The sequence below is a fragment of the Dermacentor albipictus genome, chromosome 9 (genome assembly GCF_038994185.2).
Source record: "Dermacentor albipictus isolate Rhodes 1998 colony chromosome 9, USDA_Dalb.pri_finalv2, whole genome shotgun sequence".
In the NCBI taxonomy this organism is placed as follows: Eukaryota; Metazoa; Arthropoda; class Arachnida; order Ixodida; family Ixodidae; genus Dermacentor; species Dermacentor albipictus.
Genome location: NC_091829.1, coordinates 16,790,051 through 16,807,547, shown reverse-complemented (window position 1 = coordinate 16,807,547; position 17,497 = coordinate 16,790,051). Strand labels below are relative to the sequence as shown.

The 17,497-nt window shown below is 45.4% G+C and overlaps 2 protein-coding genes and 1 long non-coding RNA gene across 16 annotated transcripts in view; 1 reads left to right on the top strand and 2 right to left on the bottom strand.

Annotated features, from left to right (window-relative positions):
* Positions 1-693, bottom strand: part of LOC135903701 (uncharacterized) — a 107,057-nt gene extending 106,364 nt beyond the window's left edge. For 9 of the 11 annotated variants that reach the window (XR_010564890.2, XR_010564894.1, XR_010564893.1 and 6 more), the window contains exon 1: positions 598-693. The gene's annotated coding sequence lies outside the window, so the exon portion shown is untranslated. The other 2 variants (XR_010564897.1, XR_010564892.1) reach the window with 2 other exon arrangements.
* Positions 694-1,101: 408 nt separating this feature from the next.
* On the top strand, positions 1,102-8,364 carry LOC135903692 (uncharacterized). The gene is made up of 2 exons (XR_010564887.1): positions 1,102-1,324; positions 8,178-8,364. It is a non-coding gene; the product is annotated as an uncharacterized lncRNA (long non-coding RNA).
* Positions 8,365-12,868: 4,504 nt separating this feature from the next.
* The window catches only part of LOC135903683 (mutS protein homolog 5-like), a 29,382-nt gene continuing 24,753 nt past the window's right edge, over positions 12,869-17,497 (bottom strand). For 3 of the 4 annotated variants that reach the window (XM_065434015.1, XM_065434017.1, XM_065434016.1), the window contains 4 exons: positions 16,205-16,342; positions 14,852-14,989; positions 13,539-13,612; positions 12,869-13,446 (listed from right to left, as the gene is read on the bottom strand). In XM_065434015.1, the coding sequence (XP_065290087.1) occupies positions 13,350-13,446; positions 13,539-13,612; positions 14,852-14,989; positions 16,205-16,342 (447 nt within the window). In that variant the 3' untranslated portion in view covers positions 12,869-13,349. The remainder of the gene's footprint in view (positions 13,447-13,538; positions 13,613-14,851; positions 14,990-16,204; positions 16,343-17,497) is intronic. The other variant, XM_065434018.1, reaches the window with a different exon arrangement.

The following is a 17,497-nucleotide window of genomic DNA, read 5'->3' as shown; positions in this document are numbered from 1 at the left end:
CTGAAACGTTAAGTGCCGTTCAAATCGTGCAAGTGGTTCCAAGCAAAGTGGGAACCCTTCAATCACATAAAATCACTTACCGAATCGAAATAAAGAGGTGTTGTTGCTGCCATTCTTGCAAACACGATTCAAAGTTCTACACTTGGAAACTCGGTGTCACTTTAAACAAGCGAAAGCGCGAACAAATCGCTGCCACTGCTGTCTAAAGTTCCAGAACCGGCAAGGGCACCGTTCTTCTGGCGCGGCTGCCGCTGCACTTGAATAAAGCTGTCTATAATCCTTTTCTCATGCTTACATATTTTCACTTTAAAATAACTTTAATGCACAGCTATGCTTTTTAAAAGAGGATACGTTTTATTTGTTACTCGCTCTTTATGTTGATTTTAAATTGCCCGCCCCATTTGTCGGCTGCAAGTCGCAGCATACTATCAATGTGGCGCCAAATTTGAATCGGCATAGATGCGCGCTTCAGAATGTGCGCAGGAAATCTACGAATAATGTTTCCGCGCGCTCCGTTTGCGGTGCTAATTACGCTACAAGTGGTTTCATACGCCCTGTCAATGTAACTATACCATATCAATGCCGCTATTTTCTCACCTTTTCTGAAGCATGCCGGCAACTTTTAGGTCTTTAGCGCACAAACAGGGACGAGAGGCAAAGGTACGACGCGGACACAGCGCTGACTTCCAACTGTTTTATTCTACGAAGCGGTACACATATATATAGGTAACAGACAACAGCGTACGCATGCGCATATGTACTGGTTTCTAATCAAATGATACAGCAACGAGACATGTGTAATGGAAAGATGATATCGAAGATGAAAAAGCGACCATGCATGGGCAAAACATTTTTTTCCTAGTTGCAAGATTAAAATGCCATCTCCATCAAGCCACCCTCTGTGACACGTTTAAAAGATCGAATTCCTTTTTTTTTTTAAAGATCGATTGAAGGCGCGCTAACACAAGCGTTCCCCAAGCTAGCGATCTTCGCCGCTTCAATAATCTCACGTGTTGTTTGCGTTGGGCTTCTTCCTATCACAGTGCACTGATTATAAATGGGACTGCACCAATATGCTTTCTGCAGTGAAAAGCCAGATGCCCCACTCCCAGTTAGCACATTATTTGCGTGTTCACGCAACCTATCATTTACGCAACTTCCCGTTTGGCCGATATGCTTTTTGCCGCACAACAGGGCCAGTTCATACACGATATTGTTCTCACAAAGAACGTAGCCTTCCTTGTGATTTGTCCAGCAACTGGGCTTCTCAGAACCACAGTAGCTGGCCTTGCACAAGTTGGACAGCTTGACTGGCGCTGAAAAGGTGACGCTTACATTTGCGTTATTGCCAATTTTCTTAAGTCTGTGCGAGATATCGTGGATGTACGGTATTATTGCGCGTTTCTGCTTCACTCGCGCAATTTCCAGTGAAGTGAACTGCTCATCCTGTCGCCCGCGTTTTGCGGTCTGTGATGATATGCTGCGGAAAACTGGCCCGTTTCAGGCGATCCACTTGCGCCAGAAAAGTGGACAAACACTTGTGAGGACATGAGCGGCGAAGCGCATTCATTAGGGTTGACTTTGCGATGCCCCTTTCAACCAACTTTTTGAGAGACACCATGCTGGGCATATAAGAACTGCGGACGAACAAGCCGCTACTGGCATTTTCATCGGGCCATTCTGCCCCTGTCATGCGGCAAAAAATACATCGGCCAAACGGGAAGGTGTGTAAATGATAGGTTGCGTGAACACGCAAATAATGTGCGAACTGGAGGAGTGTGGCATCTGGCTTTTCACTGCAGAAAGCATGAGTGCAGTCCCATTCATAATCAGTGCACTGTGATAGGAAGAAGCCCAATGCAAACAACACGTGAGATTATTGAAGCGGCGAAGATCGCTAGCTTGGGGACCGCTTGTGTTAGCGCGCCTTCAATCGACCTTTCAAAAACAGAATTCGATTTTTTAAACGTGTCACAGAGAGTGGCTTGATGGAGATGGCATTTTAATCTTGAAATTACGAAAAAATGTTTTGCCTATGCCATGGTAGCTTTTTCATCTTCGATATCATCTTAACTTTCCATTATACATGTCTCGTTGCTGTCTCATTTGATTAGAAACCAGTACATATGCGCATGCGTACGCTGTTGTCTGTTACCTATTAGTTACGGAGTCGCCATCTATCGGAAGCGCCTCGCTGGCGTAGTGTGAAGGATCACGCGGCGCGCTCCTCATAGGTTTTGCTGTCGGCGCTCACTGAAAACACCGCGCGCTAGCTCTCCCGGACACTTCTGTAAGTACTTTCGAAACGAGAGAAGTTTTTTACTGTCTAAATAATAATATTGGGCAAACTGAAAGCACAGAATCGACTACAGACGCTATCTCTTTACCGAGTACGTACAGCGAACGCCACTGCGCGCGGTTGCCGCGATGGACTCCCGAACCGGCTTCTTGCGTGAAAGGTAGGTAAACGCTGAGAGCAAACTATGTGAAATATGCTCTTAGAGTGTTTGTATAACTAAATGGAACGTAATAGAATGAAGCCTCAATGCAGCGATCGTACAGATTCGCAGCAACCGACTGCGCGTTTGCATGCTTGTCCGCGCATTGTTTCGCTTTCGCCGCGTGCGCGTTTTCGCACCGTGCCATGAGCTTTAGGCCGCCGAATATGAGCATTTGACAGTATACAAGCAACCATTGTTGCGTGGGCGCTATCAGAGCTGTTAAAAAATAATTTCATTGTAGAGACTTCGACGCCTATTGATGTGCCGTCGCGACAATTCAATCTTTTTTTTTCTTCTAAATTCTTGGACGTTTCAATATTATTTCTCGAGTTGCGTCGCACTGTATGTTTATCGGTGTTCTCAGCGTGCAATTTCCCGCTGCTTCTTTTTTGTAATCCAGTGTATTAATTCATAACACAAACATGAACACATGCCATGCTTTTTTTTTAATGTGCTTCTTCTCCAGTAAACTTGCCAGTATCTATAGGCCAGAACACGCTAGTCTCGCACCCAGACTAAGCGAACGCATACTCTCGCACCCGGGTTGCCCGGTCGACCGGCGCCATTTTGTGCTGGGCTGCCAAAGTGTGTTCGCCGGCGACCAGTAGACATGGCAAGCGCCAGCTCTAGGGCTCCAAAGTGCGGAAATGTGCCCGTTCACACGGATCCAAAGTAGAAGATGTCATCTGGGCATCATTGCGTCGTGTTTATGGATGCCAAAACAACCAGCGGAAAAGGAGCAGGTTGCTTAGCGCTGTTTGCGAAGAGCACAACACACGTAGGGAATGGTGCCGGTGCGGTGTTTTCAGCCTGCACCGATTTCCATCCGCAACGAAGAATGCCAAGCTGCGCCACCGGTAGATAGCTGCAGTGAATAGGAGGAACTGCCAACCCAGTGAAAATGCACGAGTGAGTATTCGATCTGTGTATATTTTGGTGCCACGTTCAACTTTGCGCCCTACAAACGTAATATGTGTAACACGCAGGTTTGCTCCGAGCACTTTCTGGGCAACAAGCCCACAGAGCAGAATCCCGCGCCGGTGCTTCGCGTTGGCTATAACAAAAAGGCAAGCCTTTTCGTGTTTTCATTCAGGCAGAGCTCCCGACGGTTAAGCGGAACAGTTGAGTTTGCGGTTAGCGATACTTGCAGCTGGTGCACGGAATGACCATTAAGCGTGAACGACAAGTTGTAGGCCTTGCTGGTGAGCGTTATTGTTAATGAAAGTAAACCGAAGTCTGCTCGTCACGTAGCATGCGTCCACAAAAACGTAAACGACGACTACTCGTCGCCGCAGGTGTTCTTACAGCGCACCTACCTTTACGAGCTGGTGTTGCAGGTGCCACTCGTAACGAATTAATTTGAGCCTCCTGAGCTCTAAACTGCGTGCGGGCTGTTATGCGGGGCAAAGCGCAAAATATTTCCGTTCATATGGCGAGGAAAATAAGGTGCTTAATTATTCTTGTATTTTGTAACAAAATTTTGATCGTTCTCACTAGTTTTTTTTACTGTTTTTTTTTTTTCTAAGGGAGCGCCAACAATCCGATGGCCTCGCACAATCGAAACAGGTCTGGTACCAGGTAGCTGCAGTTGATGGGGCTAATTTCTTGGAATGCAGGTGCGGTTGTTGTCTTGTACCAAAGGGGTCCTATGATGCAGCTTTAAGTAGGGATGGTAATTTTACGTGCCCTGTCATGGTTTGTGCAACTGTACAACACCTGCATCTGTCATGCTCGCCCTGTTATACGGGCTTTGACTGCACATGTAGTTGAACATTATAACTACTGTAGTACCTCATTTTCCAATGAGTGCAGGTTTAGCATCATATGCTGCTTGTTCGAGTGCTGTAGGCTTTTGTTCTGAATGTTGTACTCTTAATTAAGTGGTTGCACGATACAATTGGCCTGGTGTATTTTCTATTTCATTTTGAGAGGACTTTATATCTTCGCAACAGTGATGGCATGGGAAAGAACTACAGCCCTTCTTACTATAACATCTATTTTGTTTTCAATGTGCAGGTAGTGAAGGGCAGGCGTCTGCTAACCAGGCAGTCAAACGACCTCGCCAGTTGGTTGCCAAACGCGGCCAACCCAGTAGAGACCATGACAAACAAGACCAAACTGAAAGTGCAGATGACAGTGTTCTGCGTGCTTTATTAATATATGGCACCAAAACAGTGCTGTAAATTTCTTCGCAGGTTACGTGCCAAAAAGCTCACACGTGTTCTAGCATATAGCGCGCGGTTTGTACAAACGTAATAGCGTACCTACCCGATGTATTCGCTTCTGCAGTCTGCACAGCACTCAGTGTGGCCATTGCGGACTTGCATGAGGTCTTGAAGTTTGATTGAATCCAGACAGCGAAAATGACAGGTTAGAAAAAAACGCGAAACACGCCTTCCGCCCAGCTAAAAAGCCCAAGTTTCGCTTTCGCGCCGGGTCGCATCTCCCGGCGTGGCAGCCCAGGCCTGCTACTTCGCGGCGCTTGGGATAGATGGCGCGACCGGCGCTCATCAATATGGCGGCGCCCTTTGAATTCACGGTGTTCTGGTGTATAGCAGCGACAAGTTCATAGACCAAACCGTCATTACAATAGTCGGGCAGCGGACTCGGGCGAGCGTCTCAGTGTGCGGTTTCCGAACATCGCAGACCCGGCGCCGTAGCAATCTTCCTCGCGTCTGTGCTTGCTGCATACCCGAGTTGTAGCCGATGGCTGTTTGCCGGTTTTATGTTTCGCGAGCCAAGCTTCACGCAGCTTCTTGTCCACCGGCTGCGTGTGAATAAGGCTGACACCGGGCTCCGTTGCGTACGTCCGGCACTGTGGCACCGAGCAGTAGTCTACCATGTTGCGCGCCTTCAAAGGCAGCCACTACCTATTGTAGTGCTTTCAAGTGTTGTAAAGGAGACACTCGAAGCGGGAAAATCTCGCCACTAAATGAGGACCGCGGCGTACGAGGGAATTTAAACTCGTTTTCAGCTCGCTTCGGCGCTCCCGAAGCAGCCGACGCGGCCGCTATGTCCACGTGATCCCTAATAGCACGTCACGGCGACGGTGGCGCCAGCTTTTCCACTGGTGGAGCTCGAGGCCAATATATATGTGTAAGCCCCGCCTGGCCCCGCCGTGCACGCGTGATTGAGGCGGCCATGGTGTACCGCTTCGTTGAATAAAACAATTGTTGGAAGTTAGCGCTGTGCCCGCGTCGTACCTCTGTCTCTCGTCCCCCTTTTTGAGCGCTAAAAACCTAAAGGTTATGGAATACCAACACGCCCAAACCTACGCTCCTTCATGTCGGCAACTTCTGCGCTCACAAGATTGACTATACAGCACTTAATATTCTTACACCGTGCTATATAGCCAACCCCCCTTTCCCAATTCGTTGAGGCTTCCTTGGATCCTGCGTGGCAATGCCTTCGAAATTTAGACAGTCGTAGCGAAACTGTACATAGCTACCCTCTGGCAATGGTCGATGTCCGTCTGTACCACGTGTCTCGCCAACACGAAAAAAAAAAAAGTTCGTCTCCAGTTTCTTGCGAATGCTCTGTAGCTTTCAATCTAATGCAGATATCTTGAAAAAACATCACACTGAAATTGGCTGCTTAGACGACTCTATCGATCGTTAGGTCGAGTTTCATTTACTTGATTACTTCACAGTGATGTTGTAAACGCTACAGTATTCCCGTCTGCTGTCATCACATGGCCGTCTACCGAGGGAGTATGGTTACAGAGAATGGCTGTAACTGGTTTTATAGAAACGATCCCGAAACAAATTATACGGCAATTAGCCGATATGACTATAACATTACGCCATTTCATCTAGCTACCTTTCTGTAGTTCGCAGTGAAGTTGTAAGTTTTGCGGCATTCCCGTCTGCCATGCGGCGCTACTTGATAAAAGAATCACTCACTCCAGTTAAGTTGTATTCATTGTCTGTGTCCTTCAATAATAATACATACACATAGATGCGCCAATTGATCAGTATAACCATGCAGTTTCACTGTTCGTCCTTCACAGAGTACACGTGGAAGAGCTGATTTTTAAAGCAATTGTCTTCACAATGGCTAGATGCGTATGGTTTGGAGACATCAAGTGCTATCCATTTTGAAGATGTCTAAATTATACTTTGCCATAGCTCCAGCTGCTTCTAGCCTGTTCAAGCTATATATCAAGCTAGTAGCCAACTTGTGCTTCGATCGTGTGCGAACAAAATTCAGAAGACTAAAGCTACACAACTTGCTACGTTTCAACTCCATATAAGCTGACTACCGCTCAAAGTTGTTTCGAGCATCCCGCCATTGAAATGTACAACATAAAACACGGCTGCTATGATCCAATTGGAGCTGCCCACTGGACAAGCTGACACGTCTCAACAAGCATTGGAACGAGGAAAAAAATAATTCACTTCACTTGTAGTCTTCATATGCCCTACAGCAGCATCATGCAATACAACCATGCACATGCGTAGAAGATGCAGGCCGGGCTGGCTATATTAGACTTGCTCGTATACTGCAACAGGCTAATAGTTCTCTCTTGCATATTAAGTGAGGACTCTAAAACGACCAAGGCATGATTTACCTTTTGTGCTAACTCGGAAGGACTTCTTGGCGTTTCGCATCACTGGGAGCAGCCAGGCGGAGTCTCTATTCTACTTGCGTCTATGGTTGAATTCGTCCGGGGCATACACAGCGGGGCACGAAGCTCTCCAGACATACCACATAATACCGCTACACACGCCAGAGCTGCAGTTTGCTGCATTATTTCGCTAGTTGTTCTACTAACTCTATGATTTCGCTCTTCACGCAGGCTATCTATACGCCACGGCATGAGCAGACGCTGCGTCATTGCAAATTAGAAGGGACGAAAGGTACCGTCTTAATAATTCGCTTTGTAGCAATTCACTTGCGGCACAAGCTTCGACTGGTTGAAAGGGTGCGCGCGCGCCTTTTTGTTCCGCTGCGGTTTTTTTCTTCGCTCTCGAGTCCCGTCATCGGAGCAGACGTCGAGAGCGTTTCCCGCCAAGTCATCGTGACACAGCGTCGCCGCTGTGGCCGACGGTCTACTGTACCTGCTGCCGGCTGGCATCTTAACCGACACTCGTTCCGCCGGCGCGTCCCCGCTTCTCGCGGCAGCATTGGTACAGGTGAAATCGGTCGTTTGCTGTACTCGCGTGGTTTCGCCGGTTTCGCTTCTGCCGTTTCATCCTCCAAGAGCGAGTCATACGTTCGGCTTGCGTGCTTGTCCTCCGACTTCGAACAACGCCGGATTTGCCCAATCGAATTTGGAGGCGACCATGTCAAAGATGCGATTAATGCGCACGAGAGAACTAAAAGCCTCTTGCAGTATCAGGCGAAGGGCAGAACTATGCTTTGTCACCAGTACGATCGCGCTGCATTTTCTGAACCCAGGTGGCTGGATTCCTGGATGCATGATGACGTGCATGCCGTCGTTGCCTTGCGAGTACCAGTCACGCAGTGCTAAATAAAGGAACGACACGGAAGATGATTCTTAATGTTTGGGGACAAAATAAAATAAACAAATTTCACTGAACAGTGGAAACTTCTCTTAGACCTGCTCTCCCAAACTGTCGCTCATTCTTATGCCTTCTCTACTTGTTTTGCGCATTATATGACAACAGAGTAGTGCCTACTGATGCACGAATTTTGCGTGCCGGTCCAACGCAGGTGCCACCACTCACTCTCTTCGGTTCTTCCTACAATGGCCAGGCGCGAAATGACCTCGGCATTATCCTCACCTTCGAGAACAGCAAGCATGCCAGGGTGAGCTGCCGTTTAGCTCAGCTGGCATGAGACCGGTGAAGCAGCATGAAGTACGCAGACAAAGGAAATAATAAAAATGTCGCCATGGTTTGTTTCTGTTTTGCTGATACAGTGAAGCTTCAATTTAATGAAGCGGGTACGTTACATTTGCCGAGTTCGATGTGTGGAAAATTTCGAAGCAACGAAGTGAACTCGACGTTCTGGGCAACCTGTGCGACAACCCTACATGCCTTTATTAGGGGTGTTGGCTTCATCGACGGCAAAGAATTCGATAGAGTGCTCTAGGTCGCACTCTCGGAGAGTGTATGGGTGACAATCCATGCAGCAAGACGTTCCAAATGACCAAGGAATGCTGCGACCGGGCTAGTGGTTGGAACTATTGAGATTGATGACCACACTCTAAATACACATTCAATGCTATACATTTGTAAACATATTTGTGACTACCAAATTTCACTGTTCCTATGGCCACTCAGTGGTGGCCGTGCCTTGTGTGGCAACTCAATTTGGTTCCATTTTTTTTTCTTTACAACAAAGCAATGTGCAGATTCTCCAAGCTGCACACAGGCTGGGATGAGTGAGCAGAGTGAGTAATACACGAAAAACTAATTTTCGGTGATTGTTGGGCTGAGCAACAAAGCTATAATTTATTGCATGATCAGTACTGATCAAGTAGTAAGGTTGGTGATTAAGCAGGCCAAGGCAAAGATGAACATTGAACGTGCGAAGTGACACTCCAGCAAACCCAGATAGCTTGCTGGAGTAGAAGACAGCTCAGCCCAAGCACAATGATGGCTACAGCACAAAAAACATGCACAGTTGCATCACCTACAAGCTCTGAATTAACAAAAAATTAAATCATGGGGTTTTACACGCCGGCACCACGAACTGATTACGAGGCACGAGGTAGTTAGGGACTAAAGAAATTTGGACCCCCTGGGATTCTTTAACGTGCACCTAAATCTAAGCACACGGATATTTTCGCATTTCAGCCCAATTGATATGGGGCCGCTGTGGCCGGGATTAGATTGCGCAACCTCGTGCTTAGCAACCCAACGCCATAACCAATAAGCAACTATAATGGGCAACTCTGAATTCTAAACTTTTACTGCCGAGACACTTGAAAAAAAATGTTGAGACAGACAATAAGGAAACATTAAAGGGCCCCTGAAACGGTTCGAACAAATTTTGTAGGCGCGTAGGGTACAGCCTAAGTAGAACATTCGCACTACAATTTAAGTGAAGCGTTACGTATTAATGGGACTGCAAGCGATTAGAAGTTACCCTCCTCCCTAGCTATGCTTATCCTCCTCAACTCGCTCGCCGAGCGAGCGGCGCTAAGCTCCGCCTTCACTGGTTCAGCGTCACGATGCGACGTCACATCGCTCACTTCCGGTTGTTTAGGAGAACGCCCCCTCCCGCGCGAGACCTCTCCGCTAGCCGCTTGGCCGTCGACCGAGAGCTATCGAAGCAGCGTGCGTTGCGAGCATTCTGTCGTAGCGCCGAACGTGTCCGGTACTCCGCTAAAAACAGGCAAGCTGGTCATTTCGGCAAATGACTGGAGGCATAAACTCAAGCTGATGAAGGAACTTTAGCGTAGACGTACGTGAGCAGCCTGATCGGTCTGCACGGTCCAGACACTTGCTGGCGCAGCGCTTAACCAGTTAAACAAAGCGCTAATATTGCTCTAACCAAGTGTAAAGCATTTTAAACATTTATAAATCAACGTGTTGATGATTACACTCCTGCGAAAAATACACACCAGCAGCAAAGAATACACTTCGTTGCTGCTACTGTGTATGGTTGAGCTCTGTGCCACCAGGTGGCTGCACCGTGCAGACCGTTCACATTTGCCCTTCTGCTCATCTCGTGGCTCATCCCGGCACAGTCAAGCGGCCAGACCCTGTCCCCTTGTGCTTGCGTTTGCCCCAATACTGGACTGGCGGTTTGCAGGTCGCTAGGTTTGCAGTCCACAAGGCAACACAGTCGAATCATAGTGCTCGCGAAAAGACTGAGACCGACTCTGACCGCGGAGCTCTCGTCAAAATGGAGTACGTTGTAACACAAGCAGACGACACTTGCTGTGTGCCGGAAGTGCTGAAGTGTACTAAAAAACTATTCTTGTGTATTCTCTTTAAGTTATTTTCTTTTTACAAAAACAAAGTAACTAACATTTCAACTATTACGAGCATCATTTGTTCACCATAAAGTTGGAAAAATTATCGACCACGCGCCCTGGTCAGCCAATCAGATAGCTCGCCCATGTGACGTAATATGGGTTATTTGCATCATATGGGTAGGGGCGGCTTAAAATTCCGCCGAGCAGTGTGCTGCGATCGGCAGCGATGTGTATTTTTAAAACCTTATAATAAATTACACGCTTTACGCAGAGCACTTAGATGCACCAATTAATGATCAGAAGAACCTACTCTAACGACTCAGTACGTTTGCAGAAAATCGCCAAAATCGTTTCAGGGTCCCTTTAAGAAACGAAAGGTACAAATAGCTAATCACATATTAAAATGTCCATTATTCACAGCAGTTAGCTTTAGGACTAGTATATTTTCCAATCGGTCTTTAGCCTCATAGCCTCTCCATATTAACATAACTGTTTAGACTACAGTAAATGTAGTCAAGATGCAGCACCAGTAGCAATATCATGTGATTCTTTTTACGATCGGACCATGTATTAGCGCAATGACTATTTTGTCTTTAGCAACAGTTGTGAAGGCTTTGGTAGTGATATATATCACTGTCATAAAGCATATGGGATGGGTTTCTTTTTTTTTCCCACCAACGAGAACACCCAACACAATGCAGTAGTTGAATATATAGCTGCAAAATGTAACCCCCAGTGCTGCTCCACTCTGCCTATCTAGTATGCTACAATCACAAATACATATACTGAAAGCTATATCAAGGAATGCTCCTCAGGTATTGTTAAGTAGTTATTCATCCAGGTATAGCCTCCACGTCTTTCAGCACTACAAGCGTGTACACAGGTTCTTCGTCATTTAAAAAAGTTGCCTGTGGCAGATAGCATAATTCTTGTCCTTGAATGGATTATTAAAAGGGGCGGACGTTACTAGCACAAGAAATTGAAATGCATATTCAACTAATTTACAAACACTAATTAACTCCTTCATTGCTCTACGGCACATATTGCAATTTACGAACTGTAGCAAGTCAGTTTGTAGGACGTATCCACCTAAAATGAATCTCCAGTATGACACCAGTTTTGAGATATTTCCGAAAGTGTGGGACAAAATACATGGGCATTTTAGTTACTTTTGTGCTTCAATGCATAAAAGGGCGTTTAAAAAAAAGTAAGTGTGACAACAGTGCATTTTTATGGCAAGTTTCATGGCGCATATCTCCAAACTGGCATCATTCTGAAATTTAATTTCAAGTGGATGCGCCTTGCCAACTCGCCAACTACAATCTGTAAATTGCAATATGTACTGAATAGTAATTAATTAGGAAGTTAATTAGTTAATATTTGTTATATTTGGTAAAATATGTGTTTCAATTTCTCGTGCAAGTGATGTCCACTTCTCTGAATAATCCAGCTCAACGACAAAAATTATGTTACTTTGAAACGGGTGACCTATAAAAATACCGGAAAACTTGAAGATGGTCACGCTGTATGATGGCAATAACTGAAATTTCAGACACCGCACAATCCTTTGAGCAAAGTTTGTGTTGCCACAAACATAGTGGCCGTGAAAATAAAAATACCGGAAAACTTGAAGATGGTCACGCTGTATGATGGCAATAACTGAAATTTCAGACACCGCACAATCCTTTGAGCAAAGTTTGCGTTGCCACAAACATAGTGGCCGTGAAAAAAAAGTTGCTGGCACTTCGTCTGGCACAAAACCACGACTGTGGTTGCCAACAAAGCGACGCTGGTTAAGCCTAGCGGCCCAAGCAGTACAGCCGGCGGAATGGCACAAGCCATCGCGGGAAGCTCGCCACCAATATGTTCATACTCATAGGCCTTATTGGCAATTGAGCAACGGAACAGACACACAGGTTAGACTGACGGCTGTAGTAGCAGAGTATGGGTCCACATGTGGTTCCCTCCGTGTCCAAAAGCACGAACAGGTCTGTCGGCAGTGTGCAAGTTTTGGTCAGCGGCTTGGCTTGGTTGGACCGCACGCAGCTGGCAAAACAACGTGCTGATCCACGTGATAACACCGATCACATGATTGTGTATTTGTAGCAGTGTAGAGCACACGTACATAATTTATTGCTGTTCTCTTTCCTCGAATTGGCATGGCATGATGTCAACGAGTCACCAAAATCCACAGGAGACCCTTTGCTCACACCCCAGTTGCATCAGAGGCACCCCAGTTGCATTTCTTACACATGGACTTGATTGCGATTTTGTTTTTACAGACATTGGCGTATCTGCTTATAAAGAATATCAGACATAACAAAGGTATTTTCCTGTATGACGCGACTTCGTTATAATGAGATTTGACCATATTCGCATTCCATAAAAGAAATCTGCTATTAGTTAAGGTAAGGCTATCAGTACTTTCCAGTTAAATGAAAAATCTCAACATTGCCCTTAAATAAAACACACAATCTCATTGAGACTTCATTTATCATGTACAAAGCAGTTAAAATATTACATACTATGCCAGCACTGTTTGCTGTGCAGCAGACTTTATTGAATGAGAGTTGTTGGCCTGGAAAAAAAAAGAAAGAAAAAAAGAAGAAAGACATACTGATTTTATAGCGCGCATTCCTTCTAGGTGACATCATGTAGGGGCAATAATAGGTAAGGACCACCTGTAAATATGTCATAAAGCACATGCAAATGGCCCGAACACTACTGTCCCAATACAATGAAGGATTATTGTCCGATAGGTAATAAAAGAGAAAGTGAAGCAGTTCCCCATGTCATATTCAAAAACACGCTCTAAACCTTTTTCACAAGCATACTGCAACCACAAAAACATCCGTCATGCAGTTGCCAACACTAACAAACATGATGCTACTCTGCATCTTGTCAAAGGCCATGGCTACACGCTTCCGAAGGATATGCAGGTCTCACTGAACTCCCAGTCAATTGAGAGCTGTGGCCATATTTGTGAGGAGCTCTTCAGCTCCTTCTTGAGTAGAGAGGTCAGCATCCAAGAGCATCTGGAGCAAAGGCAATGACCTGTATATAAGATGAGATAGAGACAGGCACAGGTTGTAGTGAGCCGTTTTCACTACTAAGATGCAACACAAAACTAATGATGTTTCACCAACTTGTTCCACACGGGCTCCTTCCGATTCATCAGCTGGGGTAGCAACTTTCTCTTTGAACTGAATGCCTGCATGATCTGCGGGGAAATGGAAGGAATCTGTGTATTCCTGTTCAAGGAGCCATATATTTTTGTTCAATGTTACTGGCCTGGCAGTAGAAAAAACAAATTTCGGCTATGCGGATATGCCTGCTCACTTCCAGAGCTTCTGAGGCAACCTTTGCTGGACAATAATTCGTTGCGTTCCATTTCGTTAAGTTCAGACATCTATCTTTCTTTTAGTTACTTTGATGTGCACCAATCAGCCAAGCAGTCTTACCACAGTGACACTGCAAATGAACATGCCCATCTTGAGTGAACTTTTTATGAACCTTTTAACGGGAACACCTAACTAGAAATAAATGCACTCTAGCTTCAACATTCCCTTCACAATGATGGGCTAAAATGGCTGATACGTTGCACTGGCCAGACATCGATGAAAAAAAAAAATTCCATATGTGCATAGAGTGCAGTGCGACTCAGGATGTCAAAAAGAAGACTCACCACGGCATCAAAAAATGAAGGTGGCAGTCATGTGGTACCACAAACAGCTCAAGAACCCGCCAGTCTGCCCGATGTGGCGTTTGAAGGCTAGATAATGACTGCACTGCTGAGCGCTGTCATTTGAAAATGCACGGGGGACACGCTATACCCTCATGTATTGCAGATTGCTGAATGGACTCAGCTTTTCGCAGCACAGCCATAGTGTGGATGTATGCACCAATGGTATTGATATCACAAGACCGCTGCAACAAGTTTCAACAACGTGGTGAGTCTCCATTTTCACATCCTAAGCTGTGTTGCTCCTCGTGCATGTTTTGAAATGTTCACATTAAAAGGTAATGTGAATATTTGTTGCACTCTCAGGAAATTGAGGCTTCACAGCATCATTACTGTGTTGACAGCTATGCAATAAAGCAATAAAAACAAGACAAAAATTTCCTATCAGTACCCCTTCAAAAAACTTTGAATGAATCTGCTTGTGACGATTCAGTTGTCTGCTTGTGATGATTCAGTTGTTTGATTGCGATGCAGCTTATAATGTGCCTACTTAGCGAGAACCGGAAAACAGGCAAATAGTGTGCCAGTAAGGGGGCAGCCAGCGTAAGGGGTACCGGCAGTCAGTAAGGGGTACTGGCAGCCAGCGCCGTAAGAGAAAATCCGGCCAGGTGGTAACCCTACTCGCAGATTTTACCTTGAGTAACCCTTCATCTATACCAAGCTTTGTTCGTACAAACTGAAACATGGACATATCGAAACGCAGGGGTTGCTCCTCACCTGCTGCTGTCGTCGAACAATGTCGTTTGAGAGACCTGCTGCTTGGCCGACCAAGCTGGCATAGCTGCTGCTAGCACGGCCTTCCTTGAGCTGATACAAGTACACCAGTTCACCTTCATGGCGAATGCTTTCAAAGGTCTGCACAGATTGTGAAGCACACCTGGTTGTGGAAGATCAGTTCTACAGAAGCCCACAAGGTGGAGGAAGGTTCACAAAAGGAAAAATTATCATCCACCCAACTTGAGCACAAAGCTACAAAGGAAACCCAATACGGATTCCTCAGAAATAAAGCTTCATAGTTGGAGAATCAGTTCTGCTTCCATGGAAATAATGCGCCATATTAAGTGTCCCTCTGCTTCAAGCTGCCGAGTAATTCGGCCTTGCTCTGCACTCTGCTAGCCTTCTGGTTAGCTCGTATGGTAGAGCGATCACGTCAGAAAGGCGCTGGTTCAGAGTTTGATCAGGAGGGCTAGACAAATTTTTGTTTGACTATGAAGATTTCTTTATAAGAAGCCCATATAAGGTTTCCTTTGTAGTTTCATGCAGTTATATATTGCGAGGATTACAATTTTTCCTTGCACACACCTGGTGGTGACTGCATCACAAACGGCTATGTGGTTGTATACGAGCATGGTCCGCTATCGTGCATAAACAAGCAATTTCTGGAAGTCAGAAATGTCTACACACTAAAGACCAGGCAAGGGCAAGCAAACATATGGAATTATTTTTCGAACACATGAAAGGGAAAGTACAACAAGCAACAAAGACATATTAGGATGCTTCCTAGAACAAACATTAAGTCCAAATTAGTGTCAACTCTTTCTTCAACATCCACCCAAGTTCAGACAGCAGTAGTTGCAAAGATGGTGCAGCACCATTATCTACAAGAAGCATACTGTATTTGGTGTGGAAAAAAATGAGTACGGAGTAAAATGAACGCATTATGGAAACACACATGTGCGACTTCCGTAGGGATTTTATACCAAGGGTGAACTGAATAGTGTATGCAAATGCATGTCCACGGGCACACAAGTATGCGGACATACGCACATTGTGTGCGCCCTCGTGTTGTTAACTGTTATATACCTAGTGCCTTACATGTAAAACAATTATTGCTTGTGATAATCTTGATCTTCCTGTGCCACTTAGTGTGCTTTAAGCACTTCCTATTTTTCCTACAAAAACTTCTGTTACTGTGTGGCCAGTGTTTGCACACTTGGGTCCCTGAAATTTTGCAAATTAATAGCCAAACTAATTAATTGGACCTTCAACAACGTATTGGTGTTGCAAATGCACCAATTTCCATGTAATGGTGCAAGCACTTACTCCCACTGTATGACATGACCAACTCACCAGATACATGATGTGTGGTGTGGCTGGGAGGTGGTTGTGTAGTGTGTGAAAGTGAGTGGCCAGCAGGGTGTGGGGACAAGTGGGCGGGTCGTTAATGAAGGCTTGGATCGTGCCAACCAGAAGTCCAATGCCATTGGCCTGCAATGATGAAGGTGTGTAACAATGCATTTTAGCTACACATCTAGGCTGATCAAGCCATCTCCAGAAATGCAGGACATGAGGCACATGAGATGCCTAACACCTTCTTTCAATGGACGTCCGCTTGGTCCAGCGTAACTGAATGGACATCACAGTTTAAAAAAATTGAATATTCCCAAATAAGCATAGGCATGAACCACAATTTGATGAATAAATGAAAACGACCTATTGAGAAATATCATTGGCAAACTTCAGCTATGCAATTTGTACGCAGCTTGTTGATTTGAAAAATCTGCACAGGAATCTAGAGATTTACTACAACATAGCCAAAATTTGCAAAAGATGCTCCCATATAGGTCATTTTCACATACCAAAGAAATCCAAATTGGTAATTACTGGATGTCCATTCAGTTACGTAGCACCAAGCGGACAACCACCAAGAGAGAGCTTTAGGGCATCTTGTGCACATTATGGCCTGTATTTCTGGCCATGAAAGTAATGTTTTTTGCTAGTGTAAACGTGTAGAAAGAAAAATTCCTCCCAAATGCAAACATTGCAGACATTGAAGCAAGTGGCCTGGAGCATGTCTACACAATCCCCACACACTGAGAATGCAATTCTTAGTGAGGCTGAGGAACACTTTCAGGCACAGGCAAAAATTACTGCCTGTACAGTTTTGCTTTGAATATATGGATTCCTTCGTGGCTCCTTTTTTCCACTAGGGATGGCAAATCTGTATTAAAATATGCATTACAAAAGTTTAAGTTCACCACAGGCATGTTTGGGTATAGTGAATTACATGATATAGCATCTATTTTTAGTGCACCAGCCTGTTCAAGATAACTACAGAGTTCGACTATGCCAACATAAAAATAAAATAGGATGTGGCAGAATTACACCGACCCACAGTGCAGTGCACATTCGGCTGTTGAAACTGAGCTCTTGAAACACATTCACATGGTTCATTCAGAGCACTCAGAGTGTTCGAAGGCCCTCGCAACACCACTCTGGGAGTGCAATCGAGATCCGACAGAAACTCAATCATGTGGCTACACCGATCGCTCTGGGAGCAGCTAGCATGTTCAGCTAGGGCAACTCTTCTCTGTTTCCAATCGCTGGAGAACTCCACATTGGTGCAAACTGAGTTGGAGCACA